Raw genomic sequence first — 20334 nt, forward strand, 5'->3', positions numbered from 1 at the left:
TTACAACCTTTGACACCTAATGCACCTAAAAATTGCTTGAATGACAATCTGACTGTTAAGACTGAAGTCACTTTTTCGATTTCACATGCACCACATACTGTAAGAAAGTGGCAAATATCCGAATTGAAAATGTCAGATTCAATGTGATTTTTTCCAGCCATCCAAACACAAAATCCAATTTCGGCCACATTCGATTGCAGTATGCAAGTAGCCTGAGAGTCATGGTTGCCTGTTTTAAGCATCAAACATTTAAAACTACCAAGCAAATGTCCAAAAAACATACCACACATGTTTGAATCTTCATCTGAATTGTCCCCGCAGTCATCTTCACCATCACACACCCAAACCAACAGCTTACACAACGTGTTGTTGCAAATGAACTCATCTGCTCGGCACACCAGCGAACCTACAAACACAAGTCGGGGCAGGATAGTCCAACACATGTCAAAAATGTCATTTATGCATCTGAATTATGTTGTTAAAGTATGGATGTGTATGTTTTTACTTGATTCTTGCAGTAGCTGATGAAAGTACAAAATTGGGATTGAATCTATTAAATATTTGGGGTCAGTGTTACCAAAACTTGCGACATTAAATAGCTTAAATCCCGGATTTGCATGATTTCATATCTTTTCGAGAAATACACATTAAAGAAACAAATTTAAATTTAAAATAAATAAAAACAGTTATGCCAGATTTGGTGACATGCATGTAACAGGGTTGTTTACACTGTCTAAAAAGTGAGACATTTTTATTATATTTTTTTAAAATTTTTAACTCATTAGGGATGTGCCCGAAGCTGAATACCTTATTCGGAAAGGCACGAATAATGACTTAAAAACGAATAATGGATTCATCCGAATAATATAAAATATATTTGTACGACTGATTATCCAAAAAGCACAAGGATAAAGGGACATTTTAAATAAACATATCCAAAATTACAATGAATTTATGAATCTGTGCAGCCAATATTTCTAAAGTGTAAACCTTATGAATGAAAGTGTGCACGGTGTGATTTCAGATCGGATGGGTGCGGTCTAACTCTGTGGTCTCTGTAAATTGTGTGCGTCTGGAGCTTGTCAATTGTAATATTAACTAAGATATGATGTTATGTACACTTTCCTCTTCTTGAAATGTCTGTGTTAATGTATCACACAATTCACATGTGTTTCCCATGTATTCATTTATAGCCTAAACCTGAGCGCAATGTGAAATTCCTGACCTGAAGAGATGATTTCACGTCGGAGCTCGTCTAAGTTGACCACATTTATATTCACATCAGCGGTTAAGGTTATTAACTGGTTAAGACTTTATTCTGAAAAAACTTAAAATGCTCCATAGAGTATTAATCTATTAGGAATATTCTTCCTTATGTAAAACGAAGAAACTGAAACATGCTCCGTCTTTTTTTCTTCTTCTTCTTCTTTAAACTGTGCTTAATTTGAAAATGTTAAGTGTTCTTGAACTCTGGTAAGGTGCTTTAAAAATGTACCATTATTATTATTATTATTATTATTATTATTATTTAAATAAATAATGGTGTCCTATCGTAAAAATTCCTGATAGACTTATGGGACTTTCACCTGTTTGTAGGCTATATTGATTTTATATTCATTTATTTTAATGTTTGAATTTGTATTTATTATTCACTGCAAAATGTGTGCTTGACATTTTACATTTTGCTTGACACCTCCTGCCTTCAGAATAATGTTGTTCTACATGCACAGACAAACGAAAATTCAGTTTCATACAGATATTAATATCTGAAATACCAGGAGAAACCATAGTTAACAACATATTCCACAGTTAATGTAGCCTACAAATTCAGCTTCATCTGGTAAGGAAAAAAATAATAAAATAATATTTTTTTAAATAATAATTGTATAATAATAATAATAATAATAATAATTATTATTATTATTATTATTATTAGGCTATTATTATGAAAAGGCATATCCAAGGCATATTTTATTAACAGAAACTATAAATGTAAGAGTAACACTTAAAAATGGGCGTTTCTTTTAGTTTTGATGCACTTCTGGTTTAAGCCCCTCACACACCCGGTTCTATAGGAATACAGAGACAGATACAGATATTTGTGTCATATGAACAGATACAGATAATGGCTTTGCTGCACACCCCTACTTGTCATGCTGTAGGAAGTGTTCAAATGATGTTACTTGCTTGTCACAATTTTATGGACATTTGCTGTATTATAACTAGCAACTTATATTCATTTTATGTTAGATAATAGTTTATTTAATATTTCTCACTCCAAAGAACATGAGATTGTACCTTCAGTGCTTTAAAAAAGGAATTAGGCACCTTTTTTTTAGCCTATTCATGGAAAGCTTCAATTATATATATTTTTTAACATATAATTATGTGACTTTTAAAAGCACCTGAATTTATTATCTGTAACCTTTTACAGATTCACACATGGTCAATCTATGTGCATTTGAACATTCTAAGAGGCTATTTCTGTGCTTTTCGGTAAATATTAATAAAATTTCAGGTTAAAAAATTAAATGAATGATTTCACTATCTATTCAAATTAATAGATCATGCTGCAATTTAGAAATGTGTATTCATATAGATTTCTATCAAACATCCATCCATTCATACTATTTGTAAAGATTTATTTTAAAGATTTTATTTAAAAAATTAAAAAAACACCTTTAACATTCCTTTACAAGTGACAAACACATTCAATATACCTTGATTAAATTTATGGGACCCACTGAGTTCCAATTCCCAACTCAGGTACAGTAAAGCAAAAGCATTATGCAGACTGTCAAAGCATAAGCACAGGCAATGGAAAATAAGGAATGATTGTATGCTATAAAATGATCCGAGATCAGTTTTTTGGATGCTTTTAAAAGCTTAAGTTTGGATCTGCTCAGCAAACTGGCTTTATATCACTAAGATATAACTAAGAGCATTGCTTCTCGAAAATATATCCTGCTTTTCTCACCCTGAATCCTTTCTTTGTCATTTGGTATGAGAAAGAAAGAGAGAGTGAGAGAAGAGAGAGAGAGAGAGAGAGAGAGAGTTTTCTATAAGGTGTCTGACCAAAATGGACATTAATATCACAAAGCTGCCCTGAATAAAACATGGCACCCACTGCCAGACCAAAACAGGATATAAAGGTGCAAATGCAAGTCTACCAGACTATTGCACTTACTTTCATGTTGAAAACTTACAATCAAGTTTTTCTAAACTTTTATAAGTTGAAAAAACAAAAATGCTAAAAATAATCTCAGCAAAAAAAGAAACATCCTCTCACTTTCAACTGCTTTTATTTTCAGCATGTGTAAATATTTGCATGAACATAAAAAGATTCAACAACTAAGACATAAAGTGAACAAGTTTCACAGACATGTGACTAACAGAAATGGAATGATGTGTCCCTGAACAAAGGGGGGGTCAAAATCAAAAGTCAGTATCTGGTGTGGCCACCAGCTGCATTAAGTACTGCAGTGCATCTCCTCCTCATGGATGGTACCAGATTTGCCAGTTCTTGCTGTGAGATGTTACCCCACTCTTCCACCAAGGCACTTGCAAGTTCCCAGACATTTCTGGGGGGAATGGCCCTAGCCCTCACCCTCCGATCCAACAGGTCCCAAATGTGCTCAATGGGATTGAGATCTGGGCTCTTCGTTGGCCATGGCAGAACACTGACACTCCTGTCTTGCAGGAAATCATGCACAGAAAGAGCAGTATGGCTGGTGGCATTGTTATGCTGGAGGGTCATATCAGAATGAGCCTGCAGGAAGGGCACCACATGAGGGAGGAGGTCCCTCCCTGTAATGCACAGCGTTGAGATTGCCTGCAATGACAACAAGCTCAGTCCGATGATGCTGTGACACACCACCCCAGATGATGACGGACCCTACACCTCCAAATTGATCCCGCTCCAGAGTACAGGCCTCGGTGTAATGCTCATTCCTTCGACGATAAACGCGAGTCCGATCATCACCCCTGGTGAGACAAAACCGTGACTCGTCAGTGAAGAGCACTTTTTGCTAGTCCTGTCTGGTCCAGCGAAGGTGGGTTTGTGCCCATAGGCGACGTTGTTGCCGGTGATGTCTGGTAAGGACCTGCCTTACAACAGGCCTACAAGCCCTCAGTCCAGCCTCTCTCAGCCTATTGCAGACAGTCTGAGCACTGATGGAGGGATTGTGCATTCCTGGTATAACTCGGGCAGTTGTTGTTACCATCCTGTTCCTGTCCCGCAGGTGTGATATTCGGATGTATCAATCCTGTGCAGGTGTTGTTACACGTGGTCTGCCACAGCGCGGAAGATCAGCTGTCCTTCCTGTCTCACTGTAGCGCTGTCTTAGGCGTATCACAGTACAGACATTGCAATTTATTGCCCTGGCCACATCTGCAGTCCTCATGTCTCCATGCAGCATGCCTAAGGCACGTTCACGCAGATGAGCAGAGACCCTGGGCATCTTTGTTTTAGTGTTTTTCAGAATCAGTAGAAAGGTCTCTTTAGTATCCTAAGTTTTTATAACTGTGACCTTAATTGCCTACCATCTGTAAGATGTTAGTGTCTTAACAACCGTTCCACAGGTGCATGTTCATTAATTGTTTATGGTTCATTGAACAAACATGGAAAACATTGTTTAAACCCTTAACAATAAAGATCTGTAAAGTTATTTGGATTTTTACAAAATTATCTTTAAAATACAGTGTCTGTTAAAACTGGCAAAACAATCAATTAAAATTAAACACACATACAAAAAAAAAAAAGTGCAACTTAAGCATCAGCAAGGTGTATTTAATTTAGTATCTAATAAGCAGAGAACAAATAAATGGAAAACAGAACGGAAAACTAGTTTCACCGTTGTGTTTTTGTGGTGTGGAACTACTCCAAATACAAGCAGGTTTATTTAATTTTTTATTTTTCTATTTAATAATTTTATTTTCCTTTAATAAAGAATATCTATTAATATAGAATAAAAATAATAATTTAAAAGTCACTTAAAAAATAAATAATGTTTTTTTAATATTTTAAATGCAACAGGGAGTAGAAAAGTATGATGTCTTGATCCCACAATGGAATAAAAAATAAATTAATGAAGAAGGTAATTCTGAATTTATGTCTCACAATTGTGAACTTATATTTCGCAACTGCGACCTAATTTATAAATTTACAACTTTTCCGCAATTGTTACTATATCTTGAAATTGCGAGTTTATATCACTAAATTGTGATATAAAGTGGCAATTGCGAGACATAATCTCAAAATTGCGTGATATAAATTTGAAAAAAAGTCGCAATTGCAAGATTATATTACATAATTGCGAGTACTAAAGCCACAATTGTGAGATATAAAGAAGCAATTGCCTAATATAAACTCGCAATTGTTCGTTTATATCTAGCAATTGCAACCTAATTTCTCGCAATAACAAGATACAAAACTTGAAACTTTTTTCCGCAGTTGTGACTATATCTTGCGATTGACAGTTTATATAATAAAATAGTGATATAAGGTTGAAACTGCAAGAAATAATCTCAAAATTGTGTGATATAAATTTGAAAAATAGTCGCAATTGTGAGTTTATATCCCGCAATTGCGAGTTTATATCTCAGAATAGCGACTTTATATCTTGCAATTGCAAGTTTATATCACACATTTGCGAGTACTAAAGTCACAATTGCGAGATATAAAGCAGATATAATGCCTGATTTAAACTCGCAATTGGTAGTTTATATCTCACAATTGCGAGTTTATATCAGGCAATTGCTACTTTATATCTCGCAACTGCAACCTCGTAACTTGCAACTTTTTCTGCAATTGTGACTATATCTTGCAATTACTGGTTTATCACAAAATTGTGATATAAATTTACAATTGTGAGAAATAAACTCAAAATTGTGTGATATAATTTAGAAAAATAGTCACAATTGCGACCTTATATCTCTGAATTGCGACTTTATATCTTGCAATTGCAAGCTTATATCACACATTTGCGAGTACTAAAGTCACAATTGTGAGATATAAAGTAGAAATAATGCCTGATATAAACTCGCAATTGTTAATTTATATATATTATAACAGTTGCGACTTTAAATCTTGCAAATGTGAGTTATAAAGTCAGAATTGTGAGTTATAAAATCAGAATTAATTCTGTTATTTTTCTATTCTATGGCGGGATCTGGCTTCCATTGGAAAGATATGTAGCAACTTTCTGAAACTATGCTCACAAAAAAAACGACAACGACAGCACTGTTGCATGATTCCTTAGTGTTGGATGCATCTGTGTAACTCAGAAAAGATCAAAGGGTGTCCGATTTCGCAAATACACCAGGGAGTAAGCCAAAACAGCAGAGAATTGAGCTCTCCAAATAATTCAAGTCAATACACATCTATTGACTCAGAGCTGTCTGAAATGAACAAGAAAATGTGACTAGAAGTCTTATGAAATTTGATATAACTACAATGACATTTAGGAGGGTAGAAAAATGAAAAAAAAAAAAAAATTAAATAAGCCCCTTTGAAAGCAGGCTTCATCTTTGATGCAAACACTTCCAAAGAGCCGCAGGTGTGCGGTGGCTGACGTCGTCCTCACAACAATATCAACAACAGCAATTTTTCAAAACACTGAAATTAGGCCTTTCATGTACTTGGTTGTCAGATATCAAGTGGCAACACGGAACCTTTTATCCTCGTCAATTTTCACAAATATTCAGGAAATGACTTCTCTCATGAGGTTGGGGATTTTTTTGGAACCATGCCTCACACAGCTCCGCTGATCCACCATAATTTATTCTCGTGATGAGGGACTGGGAATCGTGTTCTAAAATCCCTAAAGTCTGTCATGGGTTGCAACTGAAATTTGAAGAAACTGGCAAAAATACATCAGCAAGTCGCTTTGGTTTGTATTGCTGATTTTGGGTTGTACAGCTGATGTAAAAATTACATTGAATTAACATATTATTTGCGGATTATATTGCAGTCATACAGTGGCATGCACAACTGTGGGGGTCCAAACGTGGATGGATGGATGGATAGATAGATAACAACAGCAGCCATGCTTCGGATCACTCTTAGAGGTTTTGAAGTCCTCAGGACGACTTCTAAGCTGTTGTGGGTATAGGAGCTACTTTTAGCGTTAAAATGCTTCATGAATTACTCTTGTGTCATTCATGAAAATTCAGTGATTCGCCCCTAATTTTTAAGAGTTGCTCCTAAATTTATGAGTTAGGAGCTACTTTTAGCCTTAAGATTTTTTGTGAATACGGGCCCAGGTCTCATATAATCATGTTACGATAACACATTTTTTCAAAATTATCGTGGCTTGTTGTATATCGTGACACTTTCCTGGTAAAAAAAGAAAAAGAAAAAAAAAACACTAGAGGCTCTACAACAATAACAACATTATTATTTTTTATTACACTATTCAAGAGTAAAAGAGCACAATATCAGTTCATAAACAATTACTTTTTGTCATGTTCCTTACAAAATGCTGTCTTATAACATCTAAACACTTTTACTATAGCGCATGACTTATATAACCAACTACGCTAACAAGCTTTTTTGTATGCCATCAAATTGTGCGGTAGCTCAACTGATAGAGAGTCACACATGCATGGGAAAGAACTGGTGTACGAGTCCTAAAGATCATGCAAGTCGACACGTGACCTGAAAGTGTCATAGAAGAACCACAAAATGACGTGGTTGCTTCAGCATTCGCGTTTTTCATTTCACATTTGCTTTTATGACACTATTGGTTAGGTTTAGGTTTAAGGTTTAGGGTAGGGAGGTAGGTTTTGTTGATTTAATCTCCTTTTAGAGAGGTTTCAGTGGCATGCCCCAAATTAAAGGCTTTTAACTCTAAAAAACAAAAAAACAAAGAAGTTCAATTGTTTGGTATCATTTAAATGTTTTTGTTTTTGTTTTTTTAATGATATAGATCAGGGGTATTCAATTGAAGTTTCAAGAGGTCCGGTATGGGATCAAAATCCTGCCAAATGTATTGCGGTCACGGATCCAAAAATAATAAGAATGAATCAAAAAATAATAAGCGCAGATTAAAAAAAGACAAGCATGAATAAAAAACATATAAACGTAAAATATGCTAAAAAAAAAAGAAAAAAAAATTAAATCAGTCATCAGAATTGCAAACAAAATCATGTTTTCCTTGGTTATATTACTGTTTTTTGTGCTCTCTGACAATTTTGCTCATATTTAAATTTTTTGGTACGCTTACGCTGTATTTTTCTTTGCTTTTGTTTCCAAGCTCTACCCTTGATTTTCCAAAACTTGTGAGTAGAGCTTCATGTAAATCAGGGGGCGATTTGCGTCCCTATTGGTCCATTAGTTCTTGATCGATAGCTCCTCCTCTAGCCAATCATTCGAAGAGGGGAGGTGACGTCACTCCAATGCAACTCCTATGGCTGCTGCTCAATATTATATTATTTGTGGTTGATAGATATGCTTCTTTTGTCTGATTTGAGTATTTTCTGCCAGCTCAAGGAAACAATGTGCCATTATCATAGTCCGTTAACACATGTATCGAGTCAGCTGAATTTAGTTAGCAGAGTTTAGTTTAGGCATTTTTTAAGACTTCCTTGTTTGTAGGTCGCAAACCGCCCCCTGATTTACATCAGGCACTTATAATTTTATCTGCGCTTATTATTTTTTGATTCACGCTTATTATTTTTGGATCCGTGACTGCAATACATTTGGCAGGATTTTGATCCCATAGTCCGGTTTCTACATTTCCTTCCCAGCAAAGGTCCGGAATATAATAACTTGCACAGTGTCAGTAGTCAGTATGGATTTGAAATGATTATTATTTTTTTTTTAATAGTTATTATAACTTTCCACGTTGGCAGCAATAGTACTGTGTAAAATAAAATAAAAAAATAAAAAAATGAAACGGTCTTCAAAGCAGAGATGAGGACACTGGCTCAGATATTAAGCCAAAGCAGTGGAGTGTGAGGGATTGTTTCTACCAAAAGATTAGGCTAATATATTTCATAGAGTTCACTAGTCGAGGGCACTTAATATTAATATTACAAGATAAGATTGTTTTCTAGCTGGATGACAGCAGTCCAGTTTTTGTGTTCGAATATTTTTACATTCTGAATATTTATTTTTAATTATTTTTACATTCAGATACCTTTGTATGGGACATAGGAGATCTTCTGACTAAGAAAATATAGGTTAATGTATGGGGGTTCAGGGGTAACCCCAGAGAAAAAAAATGTAAAATGTAAATGTCTGAATGGACCATTTTTATATTTTCTTAAAGTGAGAATTTAATAACAATAAACTAACAATTTACATCTTTTGTCTGCTAATTGGTGACCACTGATATATATTATGATAAATTGTGAGACTCTCAGCCTAAGAAACTGCAGAAAAATCACATTATCAAAAATATATATATTTGTTTATTTTTGAAATTTGACATTATATATCTCAGGGGGTAAATACAGTAGCTTTGTAAAATTACTTTTGTTTTGTTCCCAATCATGTCACATGTAACTGATTAACTGCTTTGTGTTGATACAACAAAGCAATCAAAAGTTATAGCATTTAAAATATCATTTATCCTACTGTCCAAAAATGTCTCCAAGTGTCCAAAAGCCTCTCCAAACAAATAAAACATAATAATTGTACATAAGAACCAATTTCACATGCAAATACAACACTGACTAAAGGTATGCTCTCTCTCCATAGCATGCAAGCATGAGTAACGATATCTCATTCAGTTCCGTTCTGTGTCATTTGACACATTATTGAGTCTGTGTCATGTACTTGCCGCAATCTCCTGTAGGCCATATGCAATTAAAGTGAACAATCCTCTCTGCCCATATTTGAATGACTTCCACATCTGGTTGCAGTGATCTGAATCCTAATTCGATTGGTTTAGCATTCCATGACAATGGACAATGTACTACATCATTCCTGATGAAGTCATCTGATTCAGGAAAGCTAATGTGTTTTTAGTCACATGTGCACATTGTGCTTTGTGTGTATTATCTAATGATTTATGCATCCTATTATGCTGTGTGTGCTAATTTTAACGGGAATCCCCTCCTCAAAGTAATGTTATGTGACATTTTGTTCTTTATATTTTTCATGAAGTTAAAAGCGAATACACGGCTTGTAACATGTATGTCTAAAACATGTACTTAGCTATTACTCACTATATTTTTGTCTGTGAGTAAAACATATAGACTGGTTATATTTGACTCTTTCCAACAACATAAAACAGATGGCTATTTGATCAGTTTGATGTTTTTACTGATTACAATAATATGTACAGTGCAAAATTATTAATAAATGATCAAAACAGAACACTTCTGATTTGTCTGCAAATTTCAAAACACTTGTTCATTTTTGGCCATAATGCCTACGCGCATTGTAAAGTACAGATTCTAAGATTTAAAATGATACTTATTTTGTGTTGGTCAAGACTGTAGTTATTCATATTTTGATTTGATTTTTTTTTTTACTCGGCAGGGTTAAAACTTGATAGACCATTAACAATTAAAACCTTATCTGAAAAATTAACTAACTTTTAGCGCCATACAGTAGACATTTTACCTCAGAATTGTCATGCAATTTTCATGAGATCAGGCTGGAAATGTCATAACTGAAAAATGTAAAGCCTAATTCAACGGTTATATTTAATGTTATTAATTTAGTAAAAGTTAATTAAATGAGTGGTTATATGCAAACTATTTGTGATTTAAAATGTATTGAAAATTTATGTTTTTGTTTAAATGTGTACCTATTTTATGCAAATGTATTTTAGTAATGCAAATGTATTTATGCAAATGCATGTAGACTAATATCAATTGTGCAATGAATTCTATAATATATACATAATAAAACTGCTTAATAAAGTTACTAATGTAATAATGATATAGTTTTATATTGGTTTTAACTATTTAATAACATATAATAACAATGTAATAACAGGTATAACAGATATAGTACTGTACCTTGATCACAGTTGTCTTCATCACTTTGATCCAGGCAGTCAAAGACTCTGTCGCACCTCCAGCGAGCGGGAATGCAGTGTGCTCTATTTCGACACAGGAACTCATCCTCCTTACACTCCCGGATACAATCCACCTGCTCGCACACAGAACAAAACACCTATTCAGTCAAAAAGTTTATAAAAACAACCCTTTTTTTTTTTTTTTTTTTTTGCTGTAACCTTAATTAAATGCAATCCCTATGGAATCCAACTTTGCCTTGTTGTCTTGTAAACAAAATTCACAACAGCACTGGCTCAAATCTTCTTTCAACAGTGCTGCTAAATGATTGGTTGAATTAGGAGGCATGTCCCCTTTAGCAATGACCTTTAGCCTTTTTCGGCACTTGAAATTGCTTTTTATATATAAAGCATGGGCAAGAAATAGAGTCTGGACTCTCTAGGGGGCCGTTGAGAAAGAGGTCTGTTTTAATAGTCCTTGTTAGGACAGGCAACCTCAGTTGAACTATTGACACTACATTATGAGTAAGGATGTAATTAAACCATAGTCCCTGGCGAAAAGACTTTAGCACTGGGGAAACAGCCTGGTAATGTTCCATCAAAGACAACAGTGCAATGCCAAGTATTGCTTTATTATGCTTGGATACTACACCCATTTTTCACTACATTTTGCTGTTCATCACTGGTATGAAACTCTTTCTTCCATGGAACAACAAAAGGAGATTTTTGCAACCTCAGTCACAATTCACTTTCAAAGTTTGGAAAAAAAGATGCAAAACAAAATTGGCGGAAGCTGTCATTTTGCCTTTTTGAAGAAAGTTAAAAGGATTTGAAATATATATATATATTTAATTTCCTCACCCACATTTTATGACAAATTTCCAACCTGGTCTCATGACAAGTCGTAACAATAGTACGAGATGGCAAAATTGCAAGAAATCATACAAATTGGCTCTTACAAAAATGCATGACTTTTACTTTCAAATTTTTACCCTTTACTTCATAATGTAATGCCTGTATTGGATCGATTTGATTGGTTTCTAAGGGAATAAAAGTCTTTTTCAAAAAGACCTTTTATCTTATGATTTCTTGTCAAAATGATTACATACCGTCACAAGATGTTTTTCAATAAGATTTAAAAAACTCCACAGCAAAACAATTTTATATGTTAGCTTAGCTGTGAGATAGACATCTGAATTGAGTGTGACAAAAGTATGATGAAAGAATGGATGTCGCAAAATAGTAAATAGTAAAAAACTATTCATTTCTGATTTCTGAACTAAATCACACCTTACATTCTTTTAATGAATCAGTCAAAACTTTTCACAAATCATCAATTTGTGTTATGAGTATTTGTGTTAAGTTATGAGGTTTGTGAGATGTAAGTCAGAATACTTTCTGACTGGTTGTTAAAGAAACACATTTATGGAGGGTGGGATTAAATTTCTTCGAAGCATTGAACATAACTTTTCAAGTATTGAACAAAAATATAAATTGATAGAGAATAAACACTACCATTTTATTTATTTTTTCATTTAGACCTTGTCCACACTAATTTGTTTTCATTTCAAAACTCAATTTTCAGCTTCCTAACATCATTGTTTTCCAAAGTAATGCACAGAATGGAAAGTCTCAGTTTGGAGCAGAGGGAACGCCATTCTAGAGGCAAAAACGTAACAAAACCAAGGCATTTTTGAACTAAAATGGGTTAGTGTGGACGCAGTCTTAGTCCACATCCACACTAATTCATTTTCGCTTGAAAACTCCGTTTTCAGTTTCCGTACGTCATCGTTTTCCGAAAGTCTACGTTTTCAGCAGAGGAAAACGCTATTCCAATGTGGATGAGAGGTGTAAACGTAGCGAAATCAATGCGCTTTTTAATGAAAATGTATTAGTGTGGATGTGACCTTAGGCTTCAAAAGTTTTTGTTTTCTATTCTGAAACAAACCTCTAATGTAGGCTGGACTTAGAAGTAAAGGTCCTCATTGGCTAATAAGTTACTGGGCGACAGCTTCATGAGGAAGTTGGTAGTTCACTCCATATTGATTAAGTGCTCAAAGTTGTGTTTAATATTTTTGACACATATCTAATCCCATAAAGTGGGGAGGTCATTGCCCTTGCAGCAAAACGGAATCTTATAGGATCCTAAATACTGCATTAAAATGTGTTTATGTATGTAATGAACTGACCTCATCAGAACCATCGGAACAGTCGTTCTGCCCATCACAACGCTGGCTGGCCAACACACATCCCCCTCCGACACACACATACTCGTTCAAACCGCAGGATGTAGGACGAGCTGTTTACACACACATTGGGAATTCACACAAAGTGTTTGCCAAAACATCAATACATTTTTAATACATATCTTAACACAAGAACACATACTGTTACTCCAGGTAACACCCAAAAAACTTCTCTAATCGCTTCTCTAAGACATGATATTTTCTTTGAATGACATGTCCCGGAACGACATATTCTGCTCCCCGGTAGTCTCAGAATGGAACACGTGATTTTCTTCAGCAGACCAGTGTATTTGGCCACTGAAAGGTTCATAGAGACTTCAGACTTTTTTTGAAGTGTTAGACCACTTTTTTGAAGTGTTTCAGCCACATAAATATTAATTTGAGGGTAAAATTCCCCTGACTTGCCTTGAGTCAGAGGGAGAGAAAGAAAAGGGAGGAAGGAAATGACAGTGTGAGAGCTTTTTGAATGCATTTCAGAGGCCCTCGTGATAACAATAATTCACTCTGCAGTTACAGGCGTGGATGTCCTCAGGTACCCCGCGTCCGGCACACACAGCTAAAGTATTTAAGACAGGGGGCCCGAGGAAGAGGGGAGGGAGCCCACAGTGAAATGCTCTCAGTCTCTTGGGGTTAAAGTAACCATTACATTTCAGAAACAGCGTTATTCTGCTTGGGCTCTTTCACTCTGAATGGAGCCATTTCTTATCAACTATAATCTATTTTGTTTTTCTTTGTTTTTTAAATGTTATTTTCCTTTTTACTATTAGATACAATTAAGAAGTGGTCAACCAACATGCCTTTTAATGTAGGCAAACTTTTTCAAGGGCTGAAATCTACAATATATAGCAAATTATATTTCCTTTCCTTTCCATGTCTGTGTCCTTTCCATTCCATTTCTATTCCTTACCATGCCCAAGTCCCTTCATGTCCTGTCCATGTCCTTTCCTTTCTTTTCCTGTCTATATTCTTTCCATGTCCATGTCTATTTCTTTCATTTCCCTTTCCTTTCCATTCCATTACATTTCCATGTCCATGTCCTTTCCTATCCCTCTTCTATTTCGTTTCATTTCATTTCATTTCCTTTCCCTTCCTTTTCTTTCCATGTCCATGTTCATGTCCATGTCCTTTCCTATCCCTATTCTATTTCTTTCCTTTCCCTTTCCTTTCCTTTCCTTTCCTTTCCTTTCCTTTCCTTTCCATGTGCTTTCCTGTCCATGCCCTTTCCTTTCTTTTCCTACGTCATTTCCATGTTGATGTATTTTTCTTTCGTTTTCCTTTTCTTTTCTTTCCATGTCCTTGTCTTTTCCTGCCCTTATATTTTCTTTTCCTTTCTATTCTTTCCTTTCATTTCCTTTTTTCCCCTTTCCATGTCCCTGCCCTTTCTGTTAAATTTACTTTTCCATTTCCTTTCCATGCCCATGTACATGTTCCTGTCCTGTCCATGTCCTTTCCTGTCTTTTCCTGTCTATGTATTTTTCTTTAATTTCCCTTTTCTTTTTTGCTCCCTTTTAATTTAATTTAATTTAATTTAATTTAATTTAATTTAATTTCCTTTCCTTTCCTTTCCTTTCCTTTGCTATTCTAACAGGAAAGTAAATCAAATCAAATCACTTTATTGTCACACAGCCATATACACAAGTGCAATGGTGTGTGAAATTCTTGCGTGCAGTTCCGATCAACATAGCAGTTGTGACAGTGATGAGACATATACCAATTTACAATAACATCAAATTAACACAACACAATTTAAACATCTGATATACACATAATTACACTCAACAATATACAAATAATAACATACACTGTACAGTATACAATACGCACTATATAGATACACATTATTCAATAAAAAAATAAAAAATAAAAATATATAAAAAAGTATATACAGTAGTAAATATAGAATGTACAGTATTGTACTGTATTGACATTCAGGCTGTCGGTTGATAGTCAGTTGTTAAGAGAGAACATAATATAATAATAATATAATTTATGACAGTCCGGTGTGAGATATAAGAGTAAGAGTAATAAAGTGCAGTGCTGATGTATTTGATCGTGGGAGATCAAGAGTTCAGAAGTCTGATTGCTTGGGGGAAGAAGCTGTCATGGAGTCGGCTGGTGCGGGTCCTGATGCTGCGATACCGCCTACCTGATGGTAGCAGTGAGAACAGCCCATGGCTCGGGTGGCTGGAGTCTCTGATGATCCTCTGAGCTTTTTTCACATACCGCCTTGTATATATTTCCTGGAGGGAGAGAAGCTCACCTCCGATGATGTGTCTGGCAGTTCGCACCACCCTTTGCAGTGCTTTGCGGTTGTGGGTGGTGCTATTGCCGTACCAGGCAGAGATGCAGCCAGTCAGGATGCTCTCTACAGTGCAGCTGTAGAACCGTGTGAGGATGTGGCGGTTCATTCCAAACTTCCTCAGCCGTCTCAGGAAGAAGAGGCGCTGATGAGCCTTCTTCACAATGACTTCAGTGTGGATGGACCATGTGAGTTCCTCAGTGATGTGGACACCCAGGAACTTGAAGCTGCTGACTCTCTCCACTGGTGCTCCATTGATGGTGATGGGACTGTGTTCTCTGTCTTTTCTTCTGAAGTCCACCACAAGCTCCTTCGTCTTACTGACGTTGAGAGAGAGGTTGTGCTCCTGACACCAGTGTATCAGAGTGTGCACCTCCTCTCTGTAGGCTGTTTCATCATTGTCAGTGATCAGACCTACCAACGTTGTGTCATCAGCAAACTTAATGATGGCGTTGGAGCTATGTGTTGCCACACAGTCATGTGTGTACAAGGAATACAGTAGTGGGCTGAGAACACAGCCCTGTGGGGCTCCAGTGTTGAGGGTCAGTGATGAGGAGATGTTGCTGCCTATTCTAACCACCTGGCGTCTGCTTGACAGGAAGTCCAGGATCCAGCTGAACAGCGAGCTGTTTAAGCCCAGAGCCCGGAGTTTCTCATCTAGCTTGGAGGGCATTATGGTGTTGAATGCTGAGCTTCTACAAACAGCATTCTCACATAAGTGTTCTTTTTTTCCAGGTGGGAGAGAGCAGTGTGTATTGTAGATGCAATGGCATCATCAGTGGAGCAGTTGTTGCAGTAAGCAAACTGCAGTGGGTCAAGAGAGAGAGGCAGCACAGAGCAGATGTAATCTCTGATTAGTCTCTCAAAGCATTTGCTGATGATGGGGGTCAGAGCAACAGGACGCCAGTCATTTAAGCAAGTTATTTTTGATTGCTTTGGAACAGGCACAATGGTGGATGTTTTAAAGCATGTGGGGACTACAGACAAAGAGAAGGAAAGGTTGAAAATGTCCGTAAAAACACCAGCCAGCTGGTTCGCGCACACTATGCAGCCCAGAATGCCGTCTGGGCCCGCGGCTTTGCGGATATTCACCCGTCGGAAGGATCAGGTTACATCCGCTACAGAGACGGAGAGTGAACTAACCTCTGTAGCTTCAGCCACGAGAGCTCTCTCCACGAGGGCGGTGTTATTTCCCTCAAAACGAGCGTAAAAAGTATTTAGCTCATCTGGGAGAGAGGCAGCGGTGTTCATGGCGGAGTTTTTATTCCCTTTAAAGTCCGTGATGATGTTAATTCCCTGCCACATGCTTCTAGAGTTGGTGGTGTTAAACTGTCCTTCAATCTTGCTACTGTACTGGCGTTTTGCGGTTCTGATAGTTTTTTGAAGGGCATAACTGGCTTGGTTATGCTCCTCCGCGTTCCCGGAATTAAAAGCGGAGGTCCGCACATTAAGTGCCGCGCGAACATCGTTATTTATCCATGGTTTCTGATTCGGATAGATCCGTATTGTTCTGGTCGGAACCACGTCCTCCACACACTTTTTGATGAAACACATTACGCTATCAACGTAAAGCTCGATGTCGTCATCAGAGGCGGACCGGAACATCTCCCAGTCCGTGTGATCAAAACAGTCTTGTAGCATGGAACCTGATTAGTCCGACCAGCACTGGATCGTTCTGAGGGTGGGTGCTTCCTGTTTCAGTTTCTGCCTGTAAGCGGGCAGAAGCAGAATGGAAGAGTGGTCCGATTTGCCAAATGGTGGGCGGGGGAGGGATTTGTAGCCATCCCGGAAGGGAGAGTAGCAATGGTCCAAAACCCGGTCCCCTCGTGTGTTGAAACTAATGTGCTGGTGGTATTTTGGTGCGACTGATTTTAAACTGGCTTTATTAAAGTCCGAGGTCACAAGGAACGCAGCCTCAGGGTGCACGGTTTCCTGCTCACTTATACTCCCATACAGTTCCTTGAGTGCCCGGTCTGTGTCGGCTTGTGGGGGAATGTACACAGCTGTGATAATGACCGCTGTGAATTCCCTCGGTAGCCAGAATGGTCGACACAGAAGCGTAAGAAATTACAGATCAGGAGAGCAGAAAGACTTGACAGAATGTACATTCCTCTGATCACACCAGGATTTGTTGATCATAAAACATACACCACATCCTCTGCTTTTACCTGAGAGGTCTTTGGCTCTGTCCGCTCGGTGCACAGAGAACCCCGCAGGTTCAATGGCTGAGTCTGGAATCTCCGCAGACATCCAAGTTTCCGTAAGGCAGATAATGCAGCAGTCCCTTGTATCTCGTTGGAAAGAGATCCGCGCTTTCAGCTCGCAGAGCTTGTTATCCAGAGACTGAACATTTGCCAGTAGAATACTGGGTAGCGGAGGTCGATTTGCACGGCGTCTTACTCTGATGAGAATGCCGGCTCTGTTTCCTCTTTTCCTTTTGCATTTCCGCGGCCGTGCTGCCCAGACAAAGGGCTCCGCTTGCGTGTTTGTAAACAGCGGGTCGGCATTGAGAAATTTGAAGTCTGGTTTACGGTGTGAAATTGCTGAACCAATGTCCAAAAGTGTTTGTCTGTCGTAGGCAATAAGGCAGACAACATCCAAGACAAAAAAATTAAGAATTGTGAACAAAACAAACAAAACACTACTATGTTGTGTCGGAGCTCGCAACGCAGCAGCCATACTCGGCGCCATCTTGAGTCGTGAATATTGAATGTTATCCAAAAAAGAGCTGCCATACTTGGAATTTTAGCAAGAGGTCAAGGTTTGGCTGGTTAGCATGGGCTACCCAGCTGGTAGATGCTGTAACTACACTACTCTGGGTTTGGAATTGACAGAAAATTATGGCAAAAGCGAGTCGAACCTTCATCTCCCAAGTGAGCACCACAATGTAAAACACACACCCAAAAATTCGCCCTAATTCTTGACTTTAAAACACAGGGAAGGAGCATTAAATAATAATATTGATTAATACGTTAATAATAATAAAAAAATAAAAAAAAATTTAATGCAAAAGGATTTGCAATCTGCTTTTCAGCGAGAGATGAAAAGGGGAAAGGAAGGAAGATGAATTAAGAGGATGATATTTTGTTATCTTTTTATTTTTGCAGTAAAAGGAGATGTTATAATATGGTAGAGATAGATGATCAAGGGTTATGTAGATGCTTGCCAACACTGCAGCTGCCTTTTAAAATGGCATATTGTATTTCTTTTTCTCAAAGTGGGACACAGTTTTTGTAAGTAACATACCTTACTTAAGGGTAATTGAGCCGTCTACAGTTTTACACTCAGAAGAGTCAAGCTGAGGGATGAACAAGCCATTACCTGGAACAAAACTCCTTGGATGACACTTAAATACAGTTTTGCAACAGCAGATGACACATTTGGGGCCATCTTAATGTTATTTTTAAAAGGGTTAGTGATAATGGATAGAAGCAGTGTTTCAAAGGTTGGAGGTTTAAACCTGAGTGTGAAGCCAGTTACAGTAACCAAAAAAAGTCACTTTGAAGGATTTTTTCTCAGTTTTGGTTTTGATGTAGTTACTGCATGTTGCTTTTGTGCAGCAGAATATCTAGCAAAACTAGTAAAATCTATATTCACGATAGAAAATTCCAAGACTTTTCCAAGACTACAATACACAGTTGAAAAATTCCCTGATACTTCCAGGTTCTCATATGTCCTGTCACCATTGAGTCAAATTGCAATGCATTTTGAGACCAAGATTCTTCAGTGTCCCATTCTTTTTATTGGAGGACAGTAATATGCTTTGGATAAAAGGTGTCCACTCAGTGACAAGTGATTATAGAAGTGCCAGGCACACTGTCTTGGAGCAGCTTTGATCAGTTTAGGATCTGTTTGCACTATTTAAGGAGCTAACCTGTCATGGCTGTGTTGGCAGGGCTGCAGTTGGCCTCATCCTCTCCAGTTTTGCAGTCTTCCTGTCCATCACAGAGCCATTTGGTGGAGATACAGAGATGATTCAGACACTGGAACTGATCCTCAGAGCAGTGGCTCTCACAGCCTCTCTAAAAAATGATATAGGATATCAGTACTTTAAATTACTGAAAAAGGGAAGACAGACAGACAGACAGATAGAGAGACAGACAGACAGACAGACAGACAGACAGACAGATAGATAGATAGATAGATCACCTCATCAGAGTTATCAGTGCAGTCGAAGTCACCATCACAGCGGAATCGTGAGGAAATGCATTCTCCATTTGCACATACGAAATTCTTAGAGTTACATGTAACTGGCTCTAAGAAAAAGAGAGAAAGACAGATCAATGTTATGGATCCAGAATTTTGAATTCTTCTGCTGTTGCTAAAAGAGGCATGTGGTGAGAATACTGAATAAGCGGTTGTCAACAAACAACTGCTAATTGACATTTTTCAAATTAGTATGAACAAAAAGACACATCAAAATTTCCTAATTGGCAAACAACAGTGGTAGCAGATTAGTAAGAAAGGATATTTAATGCTGGAAGGAAGGAAGGAAGGAAGGATGAATGGATGGATTCTTCTGCTGTTGCTAAAATATGGATGATTGGATGAACAAAAAGTAAGGAATGAAGGAAGAAACTATGGATGAATGAAGAAAAAAGAATGGATGGATGAATGGATGGATGGATAAAAATTATGGAATGATGGAATAAACTTTGGATGAATAAAGAAAGAAAGAAAGAAAGAAAGGATGAAAAGTAAAAAATGAAGGAAAAACTATGAATGTAGAAGAAAGAAAGAAAGAAAGAAATGATGGATGGATGGATGGAAAGTAAGGAATGAAGGAAAAACTAAGAAAGAAAGAAAGAAAGAAAGAAAG

The 20334-nt window shown here is 37.1% G+C and overlaps 1 protein-coding gene across 1 annotated transcript in view; it reads right to left on the reverse strand.

Annotated features, from left to right (window-relative positions):
* Nucleotides 1-20334, reverse strand: part of LOC127438065 (low-density lipoprotein receptor-related protein 1B-like) — a 308837-nt gene that overhangs the window by 39789 nt on the left and 248714 nt on the right. Inside the window, exons 67-71 of the mRNA XM_051693349.1 lie at nt 19665-19771; nt 19390-19537; nt 13160-13269; nt 10975-11107; nt 284-406 (exon numbers count right to left, since the gene is read on the reverse strand). Of these exons, the coding sequence (XP_051549309.1) occupies nt 284-406; nt 10975-11107; nt 13160-13269; nt 19390-19537; nt 19665-19771 (621 nt within the window). The remainder of the gene's footprint in view (nt 1-283; nt 407-10974; nt 11108-13159; nt 13270-19389; nt 19538-19664; nt 19772-20334) is intronic.

This window comes from Myxocyprinus asiaticus, chromosome 49, assembly GCF_019703515.2.
Source record: "Myxocyprinus asiaticus isolate MX2 ecotype Aquarium Trade chromosome 49, UBuf_Myxa_2, whole genome shotgun sequence".
NCBI classification, from domain to species: domain Eukaryota; kingdom Metazoa; phylum Chordata; class Actinopteri; order Cypriniformes; family Catostomidae; genus Myxocyprinus; species Myxocyprinus asiaticus.